The 17,046-nt window shown below is 45.8% G+C and overlaps 5 protein-coding genes across 5 annotated transcripts; all 5 read left to right on the forward strand.

Annotated features, from left to right (window-relative positions):
* On the forward strand, positions 1 to 774 carry EDB91DRAFT_1006674 (uncharacterized protein; the record flags this gene model as incomplete). Its single annotated transcript, XM_041312326.1, has 2 exons — positions 1 to 439; positions 485 to 774. Coding segments are annotated over 2 exons (729 nt in total), but the record flags the coding sequence as incomplete, so codon positions are not given.
* A 2,117-nt stretch (positions 775 to 2,891) lies between these two features.
* EDB91DRAFT_1004195 (uncharacterized protein) lies at positions 2,892 to 3,056 on the forward strand (the record flags this gene model as incomplete). The annotated part of the gene is made up of 1 exon (XM_041312283.1): positions 2,892 to 3,056. A coding segment is annotated over one exon (165 nt), but the record flags the coding sequence as incomplete, so codon positions are not given.
* Positions 3,057 to 3,623: 567 nt separating this feature from the next.
* EDB91DRAFT_1061169 (uncharacterized protein) lies at positions 3,624 to 3,893 on the forward strand (the record flags this gene model as incomplete). The annotated part of the gene is made up of 1 exon (XM_041314414.1): positions 3,624 to 3,893. A coding segment is annotated over one exon (270 nt), but the record flags the coding sequence as incomplete, so codon positions are not given.
* A 2,289-nt stretch (positions 3,894 to 6,182) lies between these two features.
* EDB91DRAFT_1086441 (uncharacterized protein) lies at positions 6,183 to 8,404 on the forward strand (the record flags this gene model as incomplete). The annotated part of the gene is made up of 9 exons (XM_041316049.1): positions 6,183 to 6,395; positions 6,764 to 6,841; positions 6,884 to 6,920; positions 6,970 to 7,089; positions 7,190 to 7,256; positions 7,651 to 7,697; positions 7,911 to 8,034; positions 8,089 to 8,206; positions 8,309 to 8,404. The coding sequence occupies 9 exons, from the start codon at positions 6,183 to 6,185 to the stop codon at positions 8,402 to 8,404; spliced, it is 900 nt and encodes a 299-aa protein (XP_041171767.1).
* A 1,168-nt stretch (positions 8,405 to 9,572) lies between these two features.
* On the forward strand, positions 9,573 to 10,578 carry EDB91DRAFT_1316072 (uncharacterized protein; the record flags this gene model as incomplete). The annotated part of the gene is made up of 2 exons (XM_041325182.1): positions 9,573 to 9,752; positions 9,813 to 10,578. 2 exons carry the CDS (start codon positions 9,573 to 9,575, stop codon positions 10,437 to 10,439), a joined length of 807 nt encoding a protein of 268 aa, XP_041171768.1. The 3' UTR covers positions 10,440 to 10,578.
* Between the last annotated feature and the right edge of the window lie 6,468 nt (positions 10,579 to 17,046).

A 17,046-nucleotide genomic window follows, 5' to 3' on the forward strand; every position in this document is an offset into this window, starting at 1 on the left:
ATGATTGCAATGTGCAGAGCAAAGTGTTTCATTTTACACTTATGTGAGGAGACTGACAATATACCCAATGCACAGCGTGGTCTTAAAGGCAATATTATTATTTTTCCACAGCGAACTTCTTCTGTTTTAGATATGCTTCCTCCACCTATGGAGGATGTTGTGACTCCAATATGTATTTTATTTGTAGGTTCACGTCCGCTGACGGTGGAATGGATGAGACAACATGCACGTCCTCTTATTGTGAGAAGAGAGAAGGTCAGGAGTGCACTGCTATGGTTGCAGGAGCATAATCATCTCTATCGTGATGTTGTTATCAATCAACAGAGGTTAGCTTCCCTTAGTGATGAGGACGTTCTTCCTGTTCACATTGAGACTGTGAGTGATTCGAGTGATAAAGCTCATGAAGTTCTTACATCTCATTATGATGCACTGAGTTCTGGTGTGCCAGCTGGGCCTGTACAAAACAACATTGGTGTTGAGAAAGACCATGCCAATCTTGCTGCTCCAAGTTTACCTCCAATTTTTGAGCATGTTGTTGTAACTGATGTTGATGTCAATGCTCCTTTGCATCAACTTAGGGCAGCCGCTCTCCGCCATGTAAAAGATAAAGCTGGTGGATACATTCAAGTGCCCCATTGCTCACAGCCTGTGAATGAGTTCGTCAATACAGAGCTGTTTCTGATGGTGTACCCTACTTTGTTCCCAGATGGGGTCAGCGGGTTCGAACATCCGCATCATACCTCTAAATTTGCATTGAAACGCCAGGTCAAACATTTGTTTAATTTGGCTGATCATCGATTTCAAGAACACTATTCATTCTTGTTTATTGTGTTCAACATGCTGCAACGACACACATTATTGCTTCATACTGGTCTAAAAGTTAAACGGTCGTCTTTTCGTGACATTGCTGGTGGGTTCACCTCTGTTTCATCCAAGACCGTCCGGGTTGTAGCTGAGCATGTCGGAAAAGGTGATTTTTCTACTGCCTTTACTCCTGAGGAACAAAAAGTTCGAGCTTTGCTGAAACAAGTGAATAGCGTGACCTCACATGTTCCAGGTTCTGGTGCTTCAAAGACTGTTATGCGGAATCAGATTCGTGCACTCATGATCGACAAAGGTTTACCAAATTTTTACATTACGATCAACCCGGCAGATGTTTATAATCCTGTGGTTAAGTTTTTAGCAGGCACCGACATTAATGTAGATGATTTGTTACCTGCTGAGGTGCCAGAATATTGGACACAGTCAATACTAGTTGCGCATAATCCTGCTGTTGCAGCCAAGTTTTTTGATCTGTATATGAAGTCGTTTTTTTGTGCGATATTGGGTTATAATGGTAGTGACAGCAAAGCTTCTGAAGGAGTGTTAGGTACTGTCAAAGCATACTATGGTTGTGTAGAGGCACAGGGATGTGGCACCTTGCATTGTCATTTGATGGTATGGCTCGAAGGAGGGCTCGATCCTAATGAGATCAGAGAGCGCATTTCTGACGCGAATGACATTGAATTTCGGGATCGTTTGTTATCCTTTTTGGACAATAGTATATGCAATGAGATTCCACCAGACCCGGGCTCTCAATATGTTGTTCCTTCGTCGGATCATCATCCTTGTGCAGTCAGAGGTATATCAGCCGCTTCTGGACTGCAAGATGATCGTTTGAAACATCAGAAAGATGTGCACAATCTTGTTAAAGTGTGCCAAATTCACAAGCATAATGCAACATGTTTCAAGTACTGGAAAGGTCCACCTGCTCCGTGTGAGTGTAGGTTTGATTTGAGTGAGGAACATTATTGTGCTGCCAGTTACTTTGATAATGAGTCTGGTGAAATTTGTTTGAAGTGCCTTGATGGTATGGTTAATAATTTCAACAAAACTATGTTGGAGGCCATTCAATGTAACATGGACATAAAATTCGTCAGGCGCATCGGCCAAAGCAATTTTGTATTATATCACAGATTATATCACGAAATCACAACTAAAGGCACATGTTGCTTATGCAGTATTGGATCTCGCGAGATGCAAGTTAAGCGAGTATGATCCTGTAGATGATGAGCTTACTGTCTGTGCAAAAGAATTGATTAGAAAAAGTGCACATGCAATGATTTCGCGCCAAGAGCTTTTGGCCCAACAAGTTTCAGCCTATCTTATGGATCTGGATGATCATTATACGAGCCATCAGTATCAGAACCTGTTCTGGACATCTTTCGAAAGATTTTTCAAGCACTGTCTTCCAGATTCCAAATGTGATGTGCAGCATGACCCGCAAAATGTTGAACAAGAGATAGATGAACAAATACTTGAAAATGATGAAGATCACCTTGGACTAATTTTGAGTGAAGCAGACGATGAGGATGCGATGAATAAGTTAGCTGAACAAGCTTTAGCTGCTGATGAAGTGGGAATCACAACTGACCGAGATGGTTCACTGATTGCGAAAGCAAACCAAGTACAGGACTACCAAATGAGAGCGAAGGAATTGCGAGGAATGTGTTTGTGGGATTTTGTGGCCCATGTTGAAAAACGCAAGGTTGGTAAACATAATCAAGTTGATTTGGATGAAGATGAAGACACAAACCAGTTGGAATTTGAGGACCAGAACATTCATTCTGAGGATGATCTGATGCAAGAAGACATCGTTCGAAGCTGTGGACCCTCCTTCATTGTCGGACAAAGATGATCATGAGTATAGAAACGATCCCTGTTGTTTCATAGAAAAACTTACTAACAACATATCACATATATGACCATCTTTTCCGATTCTGTCGGGCCATGTTGAGAGCAGTAGTCACCGTTTGGTCATTTGACACCCGAAACAATGTTGTGTACCTGTTCCCATAGGACCATCTTTACCACGTCGGGATCGACCAGAAATTAGAGAACACTATTATTGACTGATGCTGATCTTGTTTAGTCCTTGGTCTGCACCTAAGGATTTAATGAACATGTACTCCTCATGGTCTGATGCATTTGAACACTTCATGCATGAGTGTCCACCTAAGTTCCAGTACATAATGAAAAATATGCAGATTCTGCATGAATGTCGAGATAGTCATGATGATCATTATGCTCAATGTCTTCAGCGGCCGTCAAATCGTTGCAATCGTGTATGTGGAGAGGTGCTTGAATGTACCACAACTTCAGAGGATTTTTTAGATGACAGTTCAATCGAGGACAATGTCTTGGATCACATGATCAAGATTGATGAATCTTCTACAATCAAACGAATGCATCAGCAGGATGGAGTTTTGGATTGCCTACACCATATGGAAAATGCTGACCGCTTTGATCTTGATGACCACAATGTAGAACACATTAGAGATAGTGAACTAGCGCCAGAAATTAATGCTGTTCATTGTGTCGAAAATGGTGACATGTCTCTTGAAGATGAATGGCAACATGCATATGAGTCGAGAAAGCAACAGTGGAAAAAACACACAATGGAACAAGCACAAGGTGCTGATGCTGGGAAGTCTATAATTGCAGGTGAAACAACAGTTGTTGCTGATGGAGAATCTTTTCGGAATGTATTCCAAAGTACATCAGATGATAACGTGGATGTCCCGATCATCGTTCATGATCTTTCGAAGAACGTGGAGCCTGCACATGCAGTAGATATCGCTGCAATGATTCAAGAATTTGGTTTGAACACCGAACAGGCCAGGGCTTTCTCGCTGATAGCTAATCATTCCATTCAAAGTTGTGGTGATTCTCTGCACATGTTCTTAGGAGGTCCAGGTGGCACTGGCAAATCACACGTAATTACTGCCATCCAGGAATATTTCAAATGCCGTAATGAAGGCAATCGTTTTCGACTTGTGTCGTATATGGGTGTAGCTGCTCGCAATATATCTGGAATGACATTACATTCAGCTCTTCTTTTAAATCAGCGAAGAATGAAAGGTAGTAAAGGGAAAACAAAACGGGATCTTGTCGTGATGTGGCAGAATGTCGATTACCTTCTAATTGATGAAGTTTCTATGATAGGCTGTAATTTTTTGCTGCAGATAAATGAAGTGTTGTGTGAAGCAAAGGAAAACTCAGCTATATTTGGTGGAATCAGTATAGTGTTTGCAGGGGATTTCGCTCAACTTCCTCCTGTTGGGCAACATGGCTTGCATAGAAAATCTTCAACACATGTTGTTGGTATGGTACAAGGTCAAAATGCATTGTTCAGCAAACTGCTATGGTTATCAATATCAACAGTTGTCTTACTGACCACAGTCATACAGCAGCAAGGCACTGTGAACTCGAGTTTTGTTGATCTTTTGAGTCGATTGCGACGTGGAGCATGTACAAATGATGACTTCGATGTCTTGAATGCTCGCCTCTTATCGAATGTGCGACCAGACTGGAATATGGCTGAATGGCTAGATGCGCCCATTATTGTTCCAACAAATGAAGTCAAAGATGTGATTAATGTTCGAGCCACCCTGGCTTATGCCAAACATACTGGAAAGCCCATCTATTGGTACGAATGCATGGACAAACATAGGGGTCAATCAATTAGCAATCCAAAATTACAGGAACATCTGATGGACATTCATTCCGGAATGACATCTCAGCATCTTGGGAAGATCCCACTAGTGTTGGGAATGCCCATGATCATTTGTCAGAATTTTGATGTTGGTGCTGGAATTGTCAATGGTTGCTTGGGCACATTGAAAAGTGTTTGTTTTATTGAAGATGCAAATGGTGCATGCCATGCCATCTCTTGTGTGGTGCAAACACCAACAACATCCGGTGATCCTTTGCCTCATTTGGCGCCACACGAACTGGTTGTATTGCAGGACACCGTTGATTTGCTATTTATGAATCCTTTCAATGGTAAAAAATGTTCAATCAAACGCACCCAACTTCCAATAATGCCAGGTTTTGCGATGACAACTCATAAGGCTCAGGGACAGACATTACAACGTGTGATCATAGATCTTGAAGGTTGCACTGGAACTGAAGCACCATATGTGATGCTCTCCTGAGTCACCTTGCTTGACGGCCTATTAATCCTGCGACCTTTTAACCAAAAAAAGATTTCTTGCTGTCGTAGTGAGGACAGTTGCATTGAGGATAAACAACAGCATATTCTAGCCTTACAAACCATTGTTGATACCACTACTGTTTCAAGCGAAAAAGTATCTGCAGGACAGCAGTTGCACCAATTGCTCGGATCAGATGATGCCACTGCATTGGCTTACCATGATTTTTCAGTAGTTGATGGCAATCTTTGTGCTCATGATCGAGTTCCTGCACCTGCAGATATCGCTTGTCAAGTGAATTGTATTGAAACTGAGTCTGCCAGAATTGTCGTGAAATCTGATATCACAAAGAACAAGAAACGTAAGCGTGACTTGACTGATTCTCACACAGATCAACGTGATATATCAAAACCTACCACAATTAACTCCTCAAGTGCAAACTGTCAATGAAAGCAAAAACAACAATTGTTATAACAAACTTTTGTGATGATGTTGTTGAGGTTTTAGTGGTTGGTGAGTCATTCCCGTCAGCTTGGATCTCACTCAAGGACTTCTATTCCTTCAGGTGTAAGAATCCTTTCATTGTCAGTTTCTGAGCATGTTGAAAGACATGTGGCAGATAATTTCAAGCCAGAGTCAATAGAACCCAGCAGGTCTGAAATGGTTGAAGTCAAACGTGGGAAAGGATCGATTAGTATGTCTCTAGAACACCCCAGCGCTTGGGTATGGTGTATGTGCTATGTTCAGCTTTCAAAGCCAATTGATAAACTTGTTAGGCAGGCGAAATCAAGACTGAGTGCAATCTCAAACTCAATGTCAGTTGTTAGTGGACAACCATTGTAAGAGGCGATAAGAACTTCAGTGAAGCGGGATCCTGGACCCAAAGTATAGCCAAGTGAAGAAGCAATCGAAGAAGATACAAAGGAACACTGCGATGCCGGATCAAACATAACAGACACAGGAAGATGACCGATAAACGGATCCACCTTTTGACACTGCTTGTATTGTCATTTACGTTCAGTGACATCCAGCCTCAGCAACAATTCCTCCCTCAGGACAAATTAAAGACACAACAGATCTGAAGAAAGAACTGCGTCATCACACATTCACGTGTTTGACTCAAAGTGTCTGCATCTACGAGGTGTGTAAAAAGCTGCGATGTGAAGATGCCCAGCCAAACTAATGCATTCCAAGTTTTTTCGGCATTCAATGACAACAGGCTTATTGGCCAGAGCAGCACTGATAACATGTATTTATGAGTGCAGGGTAAAGCAGCATTTCAATGCCAAACTGTGGCAACTGGATATCAGGAATGTCGATAACGACCTGATCGTGCCTCAGGAATGGTACTCTAGTCTCAAACGTGGAACGCTGGTCATGATCAGAGCCACTTTGCACGCTTTTAATTGGAAGGAGCGCCGGGTAAGAATCAATATATCACTAGAAGAAGATAACATTAACTAAACAATGGCTAAGGTTTATCAGCTAAATGCACACACAATTTGCGTAATGGATCCATCTAACTTAAAGGTAGAGCCAATCAGTTCACAGCCCAATGGTTTTGATTGTGGCGCAAACGCATAATCATACTTCTAACCGAGGTTTGTTGCGCGCTAAGAAGCATTCATTTTATTCTAACAACGCTGAAAATTAGCTCGGACTGTCCACGATTGTTGGTTGCTATCTATTCTTCCTGGTCAGCCCAATGCAAGAACGATTGGTGATGTTGCAGCGCTGCCTGCACTTGGGATCAATGAAATGGACTGATCAATGTGCCAAAGTCCTGCTAGAAGTACTTCACTCATGAATGCTACTCAGGAATCTTCGAGCTTCGAATGAAAATGGCGCAGACATCCCACAATGCTAGGGTATGTACAACTGAGACCAATGGATACGACATTATGATTCAGGACGACACATTAAAAATAAAGCTTTTCAATACGGCCAGTAGGTTCAGTTCGCCGCTCTTTGTGACTGTTACTGAACTGGATTGCAGGTCTTGATGAGGGTCCTAGAGGTGCAGTCCCCGATGAGGAAGCTCAACAACTCGTGAAGAACCTCCTTCGAACTCTGATGGATCAAGACGGCATTCATTTTGTCATGTACTGCGTGCGGGGTGAGAGAGTGATTTTGGCACTCTGCCGTAACTGAGCGAAGCCTCGGGATGAGTTTCACTGGCCACACATGTGTCACCACGGCGCCCAATAAGAATCCAGGATCTCACCTCGCGGAGTGCTGCAACCAATCATACAATGCTATCTGCAACCTCATCAAGCAGTCAATGTGCGTAGGATTCAGATAGGTTCTTTGCGCCGTATTTTGCCAACATTGATGAGTAGGACCAAGCATAAAAAAGTTGTCCTCTTCAGGCATGCAGGAGCTGTTAGGTACCGTGCTGGCCCAAGAGGCAGAGGGGTCAGGGCTTGGCTTCAGCTCTTGCACTGCGCCCTTAGCCGAGTACGTGCCCCGAATTTGGAGCGGGTCCGACATTGTTGGCTCTAAGTTGGAGCGGGGGATCAGAGGGTCGGAGGTGACGACAAGTTGAGACTTGTGTCCAGAGGGGCAAGGTCCTACTGAGAATTCTCACAAGATGTAACTGTGAGAAGACAAGTAATATTAAGACTAAGGAAAAATATCTAAGTACATGATATGTTATATACTTCTATGTATGAGGCAGTGACCAGGATAACTATGTAGTAAAGCTATGTACCAAGGATATCATTTGTAAGTACTTTACATAGGAAAGACATAAGTCGGGGCGGATATCAATATGTACGCGTTGGATCAGTGATGAATTACCAGTGATCCGGAAGTAATGGTCTAAGTACCGAAACGGAAAGCATATATCTAAAAGGGGAAAGAGGTCCAGTTGAATGGAGATGTTATGGAAGGGGACCGGTTGAGCGGTTGAGCGGAGCGGATACAAACGATGATCAGGCGGAGCGGAGGATGAATGGAGCGGAGGGGGTTGGAAAGCGGAGCGGATATTGATATTAGGGTGGTCGGATCAGGTATATGACAGGAGCAGGCAAAAGCTCACTTATCAACCTCATGGTGTGAAGTAAGTTTAGAAATACATGACATGACGACATAATATTGATGTGATCTGCTGCAGTATGGCGGTCACACTTTCATTCCCAGTTCTAGCTGCTACACTAGCATTCTTCACATTTACCCTAAAAACACACAACTTCAACATTGCTGCCATATTCATCTCACTGAGTCTGTTCCAGGTGAGAGATAAAATTGCTCTTTCTATTGTATTGGCCTTAATCGCACCAATCAGGTACTGGGAAATTGGACTTGCACTGATAAATTGTTTCGAGTTTGCAAAGGACATTGGAGCACAAAGAACTGCGCCCCTTTTCAACGTTTTTATAACACATAGCTCCACTTACGCCCCTTTCGTCCATTTCAAAATCAAACCATGAGTAGGTTGCCCATGAGACGCGATTCAACTGTACTAATGTGATATCTAGCTGTTCTTGTGGACAATGTCCTAATAAAAATCATCCGTTTCATGGATATTGTGGACATAGTGCGATGTTTTGCAGTCAGCTGCCTTTTCTCGACAATTGGTCATGAAGTGATTGTCAACAGGCTAAACTATGTTCTGAAGCACACTGTCAGTACTGAACATGTTCGTCTCCATACCATTCTCAATGCTACAAACTCGGTCATACTTGGCAGTTCCGTGCTCGACATCATCTTATATGGTACATCGCCAATAATCCGACATGAATTGCGCATTGCTACACCTCGCTATGCCAAACAAATGGTTGCTGCTTTTTTCAGTAATTCCGGGCTCATTGCTGATCAATTTCCTACATTTTACACGCCATCATCAGTCGCTGTTGCTTGTGACCTCGACTATCTCCACAAAGACGGGAAAAAGGTTGTTTTGATTCATAGTCCCACGGATTCTGTCATGCCAGTTGTTCTGGCTCATCGCTCATCGACTGACTGCATCTTTGTTTGCTCTGGCAGCCTCTTTTTGGGCTATCCCAAATTAATGAAGAGACACATGACGTTCTTGCCGCTTGCTCATCCCAATTCATCTATTACACATGAGTTTGGCAAGCATGAGTTCAAAGTACAAACTCACAATAACTCTTGGACATTTCCTTGTGGGAAAAAATGTCCTATGCTCTGGCATCGCATGGACGATGGACTTGTTATCACATGGCATAATGGACTTGTCCCATCTAAAATCATTGAAGAACAGAACTTTCATTGGAGGTTGACGAGTCACTGTGGCAACTTTTCGTGCTGGAACAACATTTTTAAAGATCCCGATCCGTATTCTGGAGCTTGCGCTGCAGGCAGTATCGACCTTTGTATCGCTGAATTGAATTGTCATTCTACTATGTAACGAGGCATGAGCAGAGGAATAGAATTTGGTCTTTGTGCAAGCGACAGATGCGGTACCCTCCTTCTTGTTCTTGTACCGCATCTGTCGATCTCATCAGCTCAGTCGTCCGTGACAATTCTCTTCCTCCTCTTTTCTTTTCTTTCTTCATTCAGCCTTCGAACGAATTTCTCAGATCTCTTTCTTTCACCAAAGCCTGGTTATTATCACCCGGTTTCTCCCGTTTATTCATGAACAACATTGCAGCCGACCCGGCTCTTGAAGCGCAGCCCAATTTTGAATCCAATGCATATGCAGGGTGGCTCAATGCCCTAGTTAATGCTGGTGTTGCAAGGGCAGACGCCCTCACACAGATGATAGATGGCTGGAGGTGTGAGCGCCAAGAACGCATAGACCTCTGGCAAGAGCAGGTCGAGAATGAAACTTGTGCTGAAAGAGAACTTGAAGAACGCACTCATGCAGAGTGAGAGCTTGAGGAAGAGAATGAGTGCCACGAAGCGGAGAAAAAGAAGCCCAAGATTAACGATTTTGATGCGAATACACTGGTAGCTGATGTTCTTGTTCTGCGCCCATCCCAGTTCGCACTGCAGAAGATCAAGAACGTGGAATACATGGAACTATGGTACTTTAGCCCAGATGGCTGCCGGGATGCTTTTGACAGTTCTAGATCGTCCGCAGAGGACGCGTTTGGACTCACGAAGGTTGACGGATTCATTGCTTTCAAACCCATTTCGTCCTTCAAAGCCTCGCAGAAAGCCCTGCAAGACCACGACCTCTTGTGGCATCAGTTCGACATTGCTAAGACAAGCTTCTTGGTCCACATCGAGAAATGTGCATGGCCAGAAAAGCACCAGCAGGTGCTTGCTTTATTCTTCATGCTCATAACCAACCACAAGCACAGAATGTGCCCACGAGGAGAAAAGACCCTCCTTTGCTACGTGGGGCTGGTACATTGGGAGTGGCACAATCGCCTGGCCCAGAACCAGGGTTTCAACATCAGCATCTTCAATGGATCCTTATACAGCACTCTATCCGATGACATTTGGGAGGCAGAGTGCGACGAAGGGATCAGGCTGGTACATCTCCTCATTCCTTAGATCGAACAAACCTGACAAATCATTTGCTTTCTACCCTCGCTTTCACGCTTCCCACCCATGTGACGCATGCCACCCGCTTTCGCTCTCGCACCTCACTGGGACACACTACCTGCCCGCTTTGCACTGGCAATGGCAATGCTCCCCACCCCCCCCCCCTCTGCTTGCAACTCGCTAACTGCTCACTTGCTCCCCATCGGCGGCAAACTTCTTGCTGCACCGAACATACCTCCCCGCTTGCCAACTGTGGCACCCAGCTTCAGAACTCGCTTGCATCAACCCAAGGGTCAGTGCGGCCACATCAGCGAGACTTCAGTGGGTCAGGGCGTGAAAAATCCAACGCTGAAACCCCATCTTCTCTGACAGACAAGCGCTACCACCCATACCGTTCCCCAGCTGCCAACCAAGTAGGGAAGCACCCATCGAAAGGCCAACAGTCTTTTCCCGTGGGCGCAGGTCAAACCAGCCCATCGGCCTGCGCCCTATGTCTGGGCCGCTTTCGACACAACATCCACAAATGTGCATCTGAATTCCTCTGGGACAAACGAACCAAGACCTGCTGCCGCTGAAACACAGAAGGTCACCTCGTCAACCCCAAAGGTTGCGAGCTATGCTACGACTGGCAAAGGCCGAGAGGTTGCATGAGCACTGCTCGATCACACGTCCACGAGTGTTCAGGGTGTGGGAACAAGGAACACAGAGCTCAGGAATGCCCTCAAGGTGAGAGCAGCTAAGGTGCTCACCCCTTACCAGCCCAAAGCCTGGCTGCACTACCTTACATCTGCTAATCTTATGCACAAATATGCACATATTCCGAATGGTTTGCGGACTGGTTTCATGGGCAGTGTTCCCGCTATATCACATACTTATACCCCACCTAATAATCCATCCATACTTGAACATCACGATGCCTTCTCTACCATACTTAATCGAGAATACTCTACCGGTTGTTACATTGGTCCGCTCACAAAAACCAAAACCAAAACTCTCATTGGTCCTTTTCAGACTGCCCCCCTTTCCCTGGTCCTCAAACCAGAGAAACCAGGAAAGTTCCGCTTGGTCCAGAACTTATCCTTTCCCCTTAGACCTTCTCCGCCCATATCATCAATCAATTCCGCCATTGACTCAGATCTTTATCCATGCACCTGGGGCACAGCCTCCACAATCTGCCTTCTTGTCTGGTGCCTTCCACCAGGGTCGCAAGCAGTGGTATGAGACGTTGCAGAAACTTATCGCACAGTTCCACTACACCCTTCCCAATGGCCAGGATTGGTGGTCAGGACAGGACCTGACAGTTTTGCAATTGACTCTAGCTTTTGTTTCGGTTTTACAGCAGCAGCAGGTTCATATGGAGAAATGGCTGACGCGGGGGCGGACATTTTCCATTCACAAGGTATCGGCCCCCTTTCGAAGTGGGTTGATGACCACCTCTTCATTCGCATCCTATGCAAACATCTACATAGGTACAACACTCTCCGTAAATCTCGCACTGCTATTATCACTAGGAATGGTGGGCTCATTGTGGATGGGGGCCAAAAGTGGTACCGAGGTGCTACAATGCCTGACGGGCGAACTGAGGAGTATGACGAGGATTTTTCTTGTGACATCAAAGACCTGTCGCAATGCTCGCCTCGTTCACTTGAGGACACGCTGTTTACCTACTGCTTTGCGGATATTGACCGCCTGTCAAAAATCCTTGGCATTCCCTGGGAACTCGCGAAGGACATCTTCTTCTCCTCATACACACCATTGATTGGCTTCCTTTGGGATCTTGCAGCCCACACAATATCCATTCCAGAGAAAAAGAAAGAGAAGTACCTGGAGGCCATTAGGGAGTGGGAGAGCAGACCCACTCACACCCTGCTCGAAGTTCAGCAACTACATGGAAAACTTCTTCATGCCTCCCTGGTCCTACCGGCAGGTAGAGCCTACCTGGTATCGCTCGAGGCCATGCTTTCCATCTTCGGTGACCGTCCACGTATGCCACATTCCCCTCCCAAAGCCACCAGAGGAGATCTCCGCTGGTGGAAAGCCCGCCTCTCTCAACCCAACATCTCCCGACTCATCCCTGGCCCCACCAAAGTCATTGATCTCGCAGCTTACTCAGACGCTAGCTCGGGTGTTGGCATCGCAATTTGGATCAATGGGAGATGGCATGCATGGCACCTCCTCCCAGGCTGGAAAGCAGAGAGTAGAGACATTGGCTGGGCAGAAGCCATTGGAATGGAATTCCTTGTCCTCTCGCTCATTACTCACTGTGCAGAGAACACTTGCATCAAGGTTTATGGAGACAACCATGGCGTCGTTGAAGGATGGTGGAAAGGCAGGAGCCGCAACAAAGCTACCAACGCCGTCTTCAAACGAATTCACACTCTCGTTGAGGACGCCAAATGTTCCATCCTCACTCGCTATGTTCCCAGTGCCCACAACCCAGCAGATGACCCTTCCCGCGGGATCTACCCCCCAACCAGCCTACTTCTGCCCCCCATCCCAATTCCCCAACCTCTCAAGTGTTTTGTCATCAATTATGATGCTCCCATGCTCGCTTCAGAAGGCAGCACTGGTCTCCCGCCCGCAAAAATGGCTTCTTCCAACAACAAAGGCCATCACACACTCAACCACTGCACTAGACTCAACGACGAGCTTCGCCAACAAGGAGAGGACCTCCTCCAAGCGACGCAAGCTTACCACGGCCTATCCCGCTAATCTGACACCTCAAGCCTCTCCCCTACATCCTCACTGCCCTGCGAAGGACCGCCTCCGGCTATGGCTCCCACTGAACTCTCACTTGTCATCAACATCACTTCCCCATGCAGATGCACAGCGCATTCAAGACGTGATGATCCACGCATGGGCACACAGCACCCGGGAAGCCTATGGCAGTGGCATCCTGGCGTACCATGTCTATTGCGACTCTAAGTCGATTGGGGAGGAGCTGCGAGCACCCGCATCGTCTGAGCTCATGTCGGCTTTCATATCGAGCCTAGTGGGGATCTACTCAGGAAAAACCATTTCAAACTATATCCATGGGATCCGGGTATGGCATACCTTGCATGGCGTCACATGCGCGCTGAAGGACAACCAGATTGACACCCTGGTGAAAGCGGCCATCAACCTTACCCCCACCACGTCAAAACGGAAAAAGCAGCAACCTTACACGGTCGATTTCATTTCTCACATCCTGCTGAAACTCAATCAAGAGGTCCCCCTTGATGCTGCAGTCAGTAGCTGCCTCACCACGGCCTTTTATTCCATTGCGAGGGTTGGGGAATTCACAGTTCCCAACCTCACAACCTTCGACCCTACGGCTCATGTGAAACGCTCGGATGTTCGCCGGGACACAGATCGCAATGGACTGCAAACGATGGTTTTCCACCTACCACGCACAAAGTCTGCACCAGCCGGTGAAGATCTCTTTTGGGGCAAGCAGAATGGCCCAACAGACCCAGAGGTGGCGCTAGCCAATCACTTCCGCATTAACAATCCTCCCATCAACGGCACTCTCTTCGCCTACAAATACGGTAACACACACCGGCCCCTCACCAAATCCAAATTCATCTCAAGGCTTGCCAAGGCCGCCAAGGACGCGGGGCTAGACCCATTGCAAGGCCACGGCATAAGGATTGGTGCCATGCTAGAATACTTACTGCGGAATATTCCATTTGACGTGGTAAAGACCATGGGCTGCTGGGCCAGTGAGGCCTTCCAGCTATACCTCCGCAAACATGCTCAAATCTTGGCATCATACCTACAGGCCACACCAGCCCTTCAAGATGAGTTCCTTTGGTACATGATGCCGCGAGTACATTAAACACTCAACATGAGTACTCGTTCTCCTCCTACTATCCTGGGTCCCGAGTTTCGCTTGATGCGTCATCGAACTCCTTCTGTTCTGGGATTCACAGCTCACCTTTTCTATCACAGGATACGCGGATCGGGATCGGAAAGTGCTGCGCGCTTTCGCCCAAGTTGCTCAGGTAGTTCACATCATAGTAGTCTAGCTATAATGTCTTAAGAGTAGCAATGATACTCTTCTCTTCTCAGATAGCATCTACAGCGACTCACAAAGATTGTCATTCTACTACGTAACGAGGCATGAGCGGAGGAATAGAATTTGGTCATTGCGCAAGCGACAGATGTGGTACCCTCCTTCTTGTTCTCGTACCGCATCTGTCGATCTCATCAGCTCAGTCGTCCGCGACAATTCTCTTCCTCCTCTTTTCTTTTCCCCACCCGCCACTCCCTTTTCACCCTTGACATCTTCAACACAGAGGTCAGATATCACTTCTCGCACACATTCTTCGGTGATCCGGACTGCATCCATTGCCTGTTCACTTAGGCCTGCGAGGGTTCTGTTCCCACCCACCCTTCACAGCTCACCTTTTCTATCACAGGATACACGGATCGGGATTGGAAAGCACTGCGCGCTTTCACCCAAGTTGCTCAGGTAGTTCACATCATAGTAGTCTAGCCATAATGTCTTAAGAGTAGCAATGATACTCTTCTCTTCTCAGATAGCATCTACAGCAACTTGCAAAGACAGCTGTAATGTGAGAGATTTAAAATTACGCTATCCTTATAATTGAACGACTGGTAATTCTCAGGCCGGACTACCTTGTATCACAGGTTTGCTGTTTGGTGCAGCGATGATGCATCCCTACGTTGTTCCTCTTTTTCTTGATAAAGGCCGATCTAGCATCACTGACGTCAACGACTTGAACATCCATCCTTTTATTTGCGAAAAGGGAACGGAGCCAGGTAACATCATTGACTGCAGTCTCACCAGATGAATGATCGTGATGAAGGATTGCACATTCACTGTCATTCAAGAGCATGATGACATGCTTGATGTGATACTGTCTTCGTACTGTGTGGGACCATTCTACAAAAACAAAAGGCGATACCTTCCTTTCACACCGCCCCATGGCAACATGCCCACTATTATGCATCGTCTCACTGAGGAGTGTATGCCACGTGATATATTAGCGGGGGAAGTGCAGAAAGTCATGAAGCGCATTGTCAAGTACATTTGTTTCTTTGACTCCTGTTAAATATCTCTCCTCACTCCAACAACAGAGCAGACCTGGACAACGATTTATTCAATGGGATTATGCAGAAGAACTGCAGCACCTGAAGTAGAAAATTTTGGTAGAATGTTTCCTGTATTTTTATGAATTATCAAATGTCATCTCAAAATCTTGATTGATGTGCTTGATTTCACAATGTCCTGCTGCACTTTTTCATCACAACTGCAACATCATCTGTCGGGATACAATGTCACAAATGAAACATGTGACCGAGATGACAATCAAAATAAGCCCCTGTCCTTACGTTCTGAATATCAACTACTTCACAATGAGCAACGTTCAACACCTTGCTGCCATGGACAAAAGTACGTCAGTATGAGCCTGATTAACCTATCTCTGTCAACTTACGATACCACATGGTTCAGTGTTCAATTCTCCGAAATTGAGCAACTACATTGGTGCTCATCTGAACATCTTGGACTTACAGAAGTTGTCTATGACATGCAAAACAATGTGCAGCGTTGTGGCACGCATTCACAACAACTTGTATCTCGACTTACTGAGACCTTACGCTCTTCAAATGCTAGATGAATTTGCACATATCATCATTAACAGTGGAGCAGTGCTCATAGGATCCGCGGCTCTGTCATTGATCTTGCGGCCCACATCATGGCAACCAAACAACTTAAACTTTGCAGTGCCAAGAGGAGCTACAGATCAGTTATGATGCTGGTTGATCCGAAATGGTTTTGTTGCCACACATGATACTCAAAACACAAACATCGATTCCTCCATGCAGCACTTTGTCAATTCCCATCAAATGTTCTATAATCGATCGTGGTCCACACTTCGTATCAGTCTGACTGAGAGCACCAACGACACAATTTTGACAGTGGTTTTAGCAGGAAGATGCACTGCAGAGATGTTGTTTGCAACCATGGGAGGCGTCTTCTGCACTCATCCACACCTCACATTAGACCAAATTGTAATCCCAGGATTTAATAACAAACTCAAAGGCTTAACAGTAGCGAGGAAGCAACAATATGCTGATATGGGTATGCTATACATGCATACCACGGCTGGATGGGACGATGAATGTGGTCGCGACTGTCTAACACTTTGGCGCAGCATCAATGACACAAAACAAGTCCTCCTCATTGACTGGATGAATATGACCCATGGAGGTGCTAATTGTACGCATAGCCCTTGCTGGCATATGCACGGAAAACACCACTACTGGCGCTTAGGCCAAAGCTGTCACAATGTACAGTGCACTTTTCGGCTGTACCATGCGAAGCTTCCCAAGCACAGTCCGTCAGACTGGGAAGACATTTTGCGCACAAAAATTAGTTTAGTGAGTAATCCAGTGAGTGTTGATCCTTGAGCAAATATATTTATATTAAACTTTGCTACTTACAATAGTTGATCGGAGGAGGACGCCGAGGAATTCTATATGCAACCAGTTGCGGGCAGCCATTCTTAGTGCCCGTGCCTCTGATGATTGGTGTCCATGAATTGGCGACGACAGATCACCTCTACACACACCCATGGGTTAACAAATTCGGATGAGATGCCGTGGTGAT

Source organism: Suillus paluster (assembly GCF_016628075.1).
Source record: "Suillus paluster strain FC165 chromosome Unknown EDB91scaffold_95, whole genome shotgun sequence".
Classification (NCBI taxonomy): Eukaryota; Fungi; Basidiomycota; class Agaricomycetes; order Boletales; family Suillaceae; genus Suillus; species Suillus paluster.